Source organism: Xenopus laevis, chromosome 5S, assembly GCF_017654675.1.
Source record: "Xenopus laevis strain J_2021 chromosome 5S, Xenopus_laevis_v10.1, whole genome shotgun sequence".
In the NCBI taxonomy this organism is placed as follows: domain Eukaryota; kingdom Metazoa; phylum Chordata; class Amphibia; order Anura; family Pipidae; genus Xenopus; species Xenopus laevis.
In genome coordinates this window covers 141,329,909-141,339,013 of record NC_054380.1, presented here as the reverse complement: position 1 = coordinate 141,339,013, position 9,105 = coordinate 141,329,909, and the positions used below count along the sequence as shown (strand labels likewise).

At 40.4% G+C, this 9,105-nt stretch overlaps 1 protein-coding gene across 1 annotated transcript; it reads right to left on the bottom strand.

Annotated features, from left to right (window-relative positions):
- Positions 1–510: 510 nt before the first annotated feature.
- On the bottom strand, positions 511–2,126 carry LOC121394142 (vomeronasal type-2 receptor 26-like). Its single transcript, XM_041564154.1, has one exon. The coding sequence runs from the start codon at positions 1,393–1,395 to the stop codon at positions 511–513; it is 885 nt and encodes a 294-aa protein (XP_041420088.1). The 5' UTR covers positions 1,396–2,126.
- Positions 2,127–9,105: the final 6,979 nt, after the last annotated feature.

Here is a 9,105-nt window from a genome sequence, read left to right as displayed (position 1 = left end):
TTTCTAATTAAATCTCTTACTTTGGTGGTTTTGTCAATGTTTTCTTATGACAATTACCCTCCTCTAGCTCCAGGGATACCCAGTGCAGCAAATAAGCCTTCATGTTAAATCAAACTATAACTTGTCATTAGGCTGGGAAGCTTAAGCTCAAGACATGGTTATGGAAATATAGAAACACTGGATTAATAGTCACCCAGATATATTTGCAGTTCCAATATATATCCATCCCAAATCTCTCCTTAACTGATTTTCAGGCTGGGCCCCTTAGCTTATAACAAGGTAACAGATATATAGGAACATCGAGGTATAGTTAATGGAGTCGTCTTGGTACAATAAACACTCACCACAAATCTCACCCTAAGGGGCTTTCAGTTTGAGCCCCCTTATCTCATAACAAGGTTACAGATATATAGAAAGTCACTGGGATGACAATCACCCTGCTATAGTTCCAGGGGTACTCTACTTTATTCCTCCTCAAGGTTTTTCTGAAATTCTTATTCCTGTATAATTCTATAATTTTCTAACAATTGAGTCTTTTGTGTTCAGTTCAGGCTTTAGAAAAATGATATAACATTTGGGAATGAATATACAGCCTAACAATCCAGCACTGGAAGATAAAATGGCAAATATCTCCACAGCCACCATTCTACTCCCCTTACTGCTCAGGTATGCAGGGACAAATGTCACCCACACGCTACAGAACACCAACATACTGAAAGTGATGTTTTTAGCCTCATTAAATCGGTCAGGGAAATCCTTGGCTAGAAATGCAACAATGAAACATAGTAGGGCCAAAGTTCCCATATATCCAATTATACAGAAGAAAAGGATGACAGACCCCTCATTACAGAACAGAAATATATAGTCTGGATCAGAAAGAGTATCAGCCTCTGCAAATGGGGGATTGGAGGCCAACCACACAGCAGAAATCACAGTCTCACCTAAAGAACATACAATGATTAGTATGATGGACAGTTGGGTTCCTATATACTTCTTCAGCTTGCTCCCAGGCTTTGTGGCATTGAAGGCAATAATAACTGTGAGAGTTTTAGCCAACAAAGATGAAAGAGAAATAGTAAACACAATCCCAAAGATCACTTGTTGAAGGATACAACATATCTGTGTGGGGCGCCCAATAAATAATAAAGAGGAAAGGAAACACAACATGAGAGAGATGAGGAGGAGACAGCTGAGATATTGGTTGTTGGCTCTCACTATAGGAGTCTGACAATACTTTCTAAAGATTCCCAGGATTACAGCACACATGATGGATAATATTATGGAGATGAAGGATAAAGTAGCGCCCAGTTGATCTTCATAGGAAAGGTAATTTATATTCCTTGGGATGCAGCTGTTTCTTCCAGAATTTGACTTTTCATATTTAGAGCATTTCATGCAATTTTGAGCATCTGTAGTAAAAGGAAAAAATAACACGTTTTATTTGGGGCAAAACTTGGCATTCTTATCAGCCAGGTGCCAATTGAATTTTAATGCAGTCAAGGCCATCAAACAGATTTGAAAATGCATTTTGCATATTTAGAACTCTCGGATAATTTCTTTATTCTATGTGGACCAAATTGGTGTTGATTCATTTCATGAAAATTATAATCACACTATATATAAGACCCTTGTAATATATGGAAGTTACAGTTATATGTGCCCTTTCAGCTCAGTCTCTGGGGCAGTTTTTCTAAAGAGCGAAGCATTATTATTTAGTGAAAATTTACCAAAATGACAATTGGCAGGGTCATCACCAATTACAATAACTCATGGCAAAATGCTAGAAGGTTAGATGAAGAGACTACACTGGAAAGGTACTGGGTAAAGGCAAATCAAGTAGCTTAGAGACATGGAAGTTAAGAACAGTTTAAGCCCCAGTTCAAGCACAATTCTAGGCAAACAGAATTCAGGACAAACAAGAAACATGGCAGCTCTCTTTCAATATACTAAATGGTGGCCAGAAGTTTATCTTCTTGAAGGACTTACCTTCCAACCTACAGACCATTTGGGACCATTTAGATCCCATATCCTACTACTCTATTGGTAAGTCAAAATGTCAATGTACGATATTATGAAGTCTTATGACTCACGTTTTCCTTGCCCTTCTCCTCTGCCTTTATTTCCTAATTTTTCCCCCCTTTCTCTACATTTGACATTGAAATGGCTGTTGTCACTCTAAGAAACATATACCAAACCCTCTGATCCGTGCTTGGCAGTTTTGCAACACCATGTATTTTACATGCCCTGATTGGCTTTTTTGGTAACTTGCCATTTGTCTTACTTATGTTTTTTTTATTTGTTATTTTTATACATATTTTTGAAAATAAACAAAAATAGTCAAACAACTGAAACCGAGGAACAGGCAGAAAAATCAAGAAAATGATTAAGGGATAGGCGACTGCATTGGCATCAGTGGGAGCTCTTGTTTTCCATTTGACACCAGAGAAGCTGCCATATACAAAAGGGAACAGTGTGTCATACTTACCATGATCTTCCTTTCCTAGACAAACTCCATGTCAGTACTGATTGGGATAGCCCCTCCCCCTTGGCTTCCATCAGAAGGACCCTCCCCAAAACTTTAAAAGGCCAACCACACCCTCCTACCGGTGTCTTTATAACAAACTTTTCATATTACTAAAAAAGGGTGGGCTGTACTGACATGGAGTTCATTTAGGAAAGGAAGATCACAGTAAGTATGACACAATCTTACTCTTTCCCTTGTCCAACTCCATGTCAGTACAGAGATGAAGACACCCCTGCACATGGTGAATTCAGCAAGTTGAAATACTTACTCTTCTACTCACCAGAAAGCTTCCATCACATGAATGCCTAGTTTCAGTGCAGATATAAGGCATCTGTAAAAAAACACTTGGTAGGAGTAAGAAGCTAAAACCGACCCCTTTGTAGGTATGACCTGTTTTGAATATTACAACAAGCACAAGGCATATAATGCACAATGAGGCACACGAGGCATGTACCATACACACCTACATATCGGAATGCCTAGCAGTCAGAACTTTTCTAACAGAAAACATCCTTAAAGAAAAGGGACAAGGGCACCTGAGACATACATTGGGTTAGAATTCCTTACACCGTGTAAGGTCCTGTGCTGAGGGAGACTCCACTAACAGTGAAAACATTGAACACTGGTACCAACTTAGCAACTACTGTACCTAAGGAATGGAACCCTTGTTGGTTGACTATACATAGTCTTGTGAGAGGTAGAACTGGATACCCCTAAGGTTTCCAGATCCAAAAATCAGATGTCTCAGGAAGGTATCAGGAGTGGCTGAACCTCACATGGAAGTTCTACTTCTATAGAACAACAATGTGAAATCCGAGAATCAAGCAAGGCTAATAGGAGTATTATCTTCTTCAAGATAGTCCAAGGCTTTATAGCCTGAGGCAATAGAACTGGTAGAAACACACAAGGATGTAACTGTGAGGAGGCAGGTTCCAATACTGTTGGTGGCTGAAGAGGGCACTGACTTACAAGAGAGGAAAGAATCAGCACTCATTGGATGCTTCCATCCTCTGCTGTCTAATCAGTTACATATCTGATATGGAAGAACAGCCAGCCCTGTATTCTAAATACTCAATAAATTGGAGATTGGAAAAACTGAAGAAAAAACAGACCCAAAATAAATCTGCCTTCTGGGCATAGAGCAGAAACTTGGCCTTTAAGCTACAATGATGCTCCGCTTCACTGGCAGTATAACCAAATGACTCCTATCCTGGACCAGTCATATTTGTAACCTGAACAAAGGTCATCTCTATTATTAACAGACACTCTGCTTATTGTTATCGGTATGACAGATAAAATAACCCATATATATCATGACACTACCCAACTAAGGGTAGAAATACATATAGGGTTATTTCAGCGAAGCATAGAGAGCTATATTCCTTAGAACTTGTCATGTATTATATATACACACATACACATGCCGATGGACTGAACAAAATAGGAGCACACTGCCTGCCAGTCCACTTATCTATAGTCATTAGGGCTACTGATGTCAGGTATGCAAATAGCCAGAACCCCACATACACTACAGGTCAGCATAAGACCATACCAGCCCATTTATCTATTTCTATTAGGGCTACTGGTTTCAGGTGGGCAAACAGCCAGAACCAAGCACATTGCAGGTCAGCGTATGATCACATTGTATGCAAGCAATTAGTTAGACTTTAGTACACTGCAGAACAGAATATGGAGATGCTCCTTACCTGCTGTTAATTATGCCAGGCTGTAAGAAGGCCCCAAAAAAGCCAAATATTGCAGGACCCCAGGTTTATTGTTAACAGGCAAACGGCATCACAAGCCTACTGACAATACTGACAGCACTTACCTGAGGCTCCTGGACCAGCATTTTAGTCTGCTGAGTTAGAGAGTGGGTAGGGCCATCTCCACTTGCTATAGCTGGCAGTTGCACAGGAATCACCTGATTTTACTCAACTGGGGGGTCACATAGCCAGTGGAACTCATTGATTATACTAAGCTGCTGTCTGCATAGGCAGGTAACCAAAAGCAACTGCTGAGGTTACACAGAAGCAAATTGAATAATTGATGTTGGTGCCTCCTGCAAGGGCCCAAGTCTGCTGACATTTTGGCTGAAGGCTATAGAGCAGTGATCCCCAACCAGTAGCTTGTGAGCAACATGTTGCTCTTCAACCCCTTGGATGTTGCTCTCCGTGTCTTCAAACCAGGTGCTAATTTTTGAATTCCAGGCTTGGAAATAAGTTTTATTCGCATAAAAACCAAGTATAGTGCCAAGCAGAGCCTCACGTAGGCTGCCAGTCCACATTGGGGCTACCAAATAGCCAATCACAGCCCTTATTTGGCTACCAATGAACTTTTTTATGCTTGTGTTGCTCCTAAACTCTTTTTTACATTTGAATGTGGCTCATGGGTAAAAAAGGTTGGGGACCCCTGCTATAGAGTAACTTTTTTTAAAAACACCTCCACATTAGGAACGTCTGTTGTGGGAGGCAGCTGGCCATGACACCTGCCCTCCATTAAAACACAAAGAAAACAAAAAGTAACAGGAGGCAGTATGGCTCAGGCCCCTGACTAATTATGCCTAATTACTGACTGACCCTAAGCTAACTGCCACCTCCCTCACCCTTCCATAAAAATAAAATGGGGTATAGAAGTCACATTCACTATTGCCGCCGGACGCCTTTTTGGCAGGCCAAGAGGGCACATGGATGGGGGGATAAGCACTTGCCACCAAATGTTCTGCAATAGGGAAGGCAACGGAAACACAGACAGAAAGGAGTAGCAAACAATGCACACCAGTGCCTTACCTGATCCAGGAGCTGAAGCCCAGAAGACTCCAAGATATGAGGTAATGTGCTGGGGAACAGAAAGGTCCCATGCACCAAAACCCCTCATGCCTTATGGACAGGCCTAATGCTTTCTAAAGGTTAAAAGGAAAATATTGCTTCCGATGGGAGCAACAGCAAAAAGAAAAGAAAAAAAAAGATGCCATTAGGTGGGTGTGGTTGGCCTTTTAAAAGTTTGGGGAGAGTCCTTCTGATGGGGGCAGGGGGGAGGGGCTATCTCAATGAGTATTGACATGGAGTTCGACAAGGAAAACAATGTTTACAAAATTGCAAATTACAGTAAATAAAATAAAAGGGAGTAAAACACAAGAAAGCCCTAATTTACCAAGTTAAGAATTTCCTGTTGTGTCCTCTGAGGCAAGAATTAAAGTGGCCATACACGGGCCAATAAAAGCTGCCATCAGACTGAGTCGGCAGATTATTGGCCCCCCGACGGGCTTCCCCGATTGAGATCTGGCCGATAGTCGGCCAGATCTCGATCGGATAGGACTAAAAATCCCATCGCATCGCGGCCGCATCTGTTCGTTGATTCGGTCCCGCGATCTGAAGGCCCGTCCAATCGCTGGGCCCTAGGGCCCACAATCGGATCAGCCCGATATTGCCCACCTCAAGGTGGGCATATCGGGGAGAGATTCACTCGTTTGCCGATATCGCCAAACGAGCAGATCTCTCCGTGTATGGCCACCTTTAGGAAACAATGGTCATACAATCCACGGTTTGGAGCCTCTTTTGCATATGTTCTATGTATGTAATTCATGTGATTTTGTTGTATAAACACATTTACTTTACAGTGCTACAAAATATGTTGGCACTATATAAATACATGTTAATAATAATAATAATAATAATAATAATAGAGAAATGTGGATTAATAGAGAAATAGTTGTTGAACTATTTCATAGATTTTGATCTGCTGATGATTTAAGTTTGTTGCAAAGCCAGTGATATACAGTAGGTACCAGTCTCTCTGTCTGACAATGTCATGTAAATGAAATATAATGAGCACAGTATAATTAAGTCCTTCCTACTTCTCAGTGTTATTTTGTCTTGTTTCAAGATGAACAACCCACCCCACAGAACTAAGGCTGATGGAATAGTGTTAAATTAAAGCTTTTCATTTATTCCAGTGTTCTGGACTTCTACTACAATGTAGAACTAGAATGTAGGTTTTGCTGCCCCAAGTTGGTCACTATAAGAAGTCCAATGTTTATAAATGCTTTGCTCCCCTCTCCACAAATATAAAGAAGCTCTGAGAAGTGGGCAAAACTATCTAGAAATTTAGATTACCTGAGGGGGAAAGGTAACTAAACATTTTATCGTTGTGTTTTTGTTGTTTTCTTTTAAGAAAACATTGTTTTCCCATTTTCTAGTTCTCTCTTTGATTTTTTTTGGAACTGTCAACATCCCACCTTCTTCTAGACTTGAAGAGACATTGCATTTGAGATCAGACATACAGTACCTGTTATGTTAGACATTTCCCCATCAGCACACTGTGCACAGGTATAACAGCAACTTGGTTTTCCTTCTATTTTAGCTTTTCTGTACCCTGGTATACAGGGCTCACTACAATTAGAATAGACAAACTGTGGGGTGAAAGAGAGACATGAATTTAAAGCATAACATGGGAAACTAAACATTAGTCGATTGCTCTAATAAATACTTGACAAAAAGGGACTTTCCTTAGTGTTTTGTGCTTCATATCAGTAGTATAGATTAGTACAAGCTGTGATATAAACCTTGGGGTGTTCTTACTGGTTGGGGTCCAGTACCAGGACCAGTAACACCTTTTAGAGAACCCAGTCCCATCCTGTTTTCTACTAAGGAAAATGGAAAAAATGGAAACCACAGCTTTCTCATGGAGTCCAAGGGGCCACGTCATCTTGCAGCACTAGAAAAGCATCTTCACCCCTGCCTGCATGCTGCCGTGATCCACTTCCTGTTCTTCGGATTCCAGCTTTTTTGGTTTGTTATATCATTTCCGGAAGTGACATCACCTAGCAACTTCTAGTTACCCATAAGCATCTTCGAAGCTTTCAAAATCGAAGTGTTCTCCTTACACAGCCTTTCCCTGTGCAAAGCTATACAAAGCCTTTCTTCAGTGTTTCCTCAGCGTTCCTCTTTCTCTTAGCCTTTCCCTTCACATACCGCATCCTTCCCCCCACTTCAGTTCTGGTCTCTCTCAGCCTTTTCCCCTCCCCCACGAACCTCTGAAGCAGCCCTTACACTTGTGTGCCTCTCCCCTAGCCGTTCCATGATCCACTGAAGCAGCCCTCTTGAAGCAACTTCCTGGTTCATGAACAACTTCCGTAATGTCATATGAGGAGAGCTGTCAGGGGTGCGCACAGAGCTGCAGCTGCTGGTCGCCCTATTGCCGTTTTTTCAAAATGCATTGAAGAGCAAGGAGGCGATCTTTTTGTGATTTTTAAGTTAAATCCAAGGTGAATACATAACATGCAGTGGGATATGAGTATTATCTGGAGGGTGTAGATTTTATTTTATAAATAAAAAAATTGTTACTGGTCCTTTACTATTCACAACAAAGACTACATGGCACATTACAGAAAGGTAATTCTAACTAAAGTAGTCCTAAATATTGGACACATTTATAGAAAAAGATTATAAAGCTTTAAAGCTATAAAAAGATTATACAGGTATAGGATCCCTTTTCCAGAAACCCAATATCCAGAAAGCTCCGAATTACGGAATGGCTGCCTCCCTTAGACTCCATTTTATCCAAATAATCCAAAAATTGTAAAATGATTTTCTTTTTATCCGTAATAATAAAACAGTAGCTTGTACTTGATCCAAACTAAGATATCATTAATGCTTATTGGAAGCAAAACCAGCCTATTGGGTTTATTAAATGTTTAAATTAATTTCTAGTAGACTTAAGGCATGAAGACCCAAATTACAGAAAGATCTGTTATCCCAAAAACCCCAGGTCCCGAGCATTCTGGATAACAGGTTCCATAACTGTATAAGGAAAAAAACAAATAGCAACTGGCTCCCCAAAGAGCAGTTGGGAGAAAAGTAAACAGGATGGAAATAAAGACTTTATTCACCCCACACCGATATGTTTTGGTAGTTTTTGATTTTTTGACTTACAGGTTTCCATATAACTCCCATCTTGGCTTTCCCATACTAAAAATTGAAAGTGTACATAGTTTGTCTGTGTTGTTACCTCTGAAAAATAGGGTTCCCAGAGACTGGCGTTGTTGTTGATAAATAATTGATTCCCATCAGACTTGGATGCATCAAAACTTCCAACCTTTATCCTTTTTAGGTTTCCTAATCTAAATAAGTAGTATTTCAGGATATCATAACGGGCTGATTGGTCTCCATTGTTTTCAAAGTTTATTTCATCTCCAGAAGTTGTTCTGAATTTCACACGCCGCATCAATGCATTTAGCTTAAAAAGATTAAACAAATACATATGGTACAACAGGAGTTTCAGTTCAGTGATCAATTTTAATTAGCATCAATTGGGTGTCTCCAATCTTTAATTAAACACAACCAAACAAATAAAGGATACAACCCCGCCCACGTTGATTATAGTTCCAGTAAATTTTATTCAGAAAACCCTAAAAGAGTAAAAGAAACCTTAGCCCTTACGGCAGGGTGGATGGGGGTCCCCACTCACAGTACCTGAGTATAATATACAAGGAGCCCAAATCCAACAGGGAATAAGCTGGTATATATTGAACAGTCTTGAACAAAAGTTCCAACTGGGCACCAATCAGAGTTCCTGATGTGGAT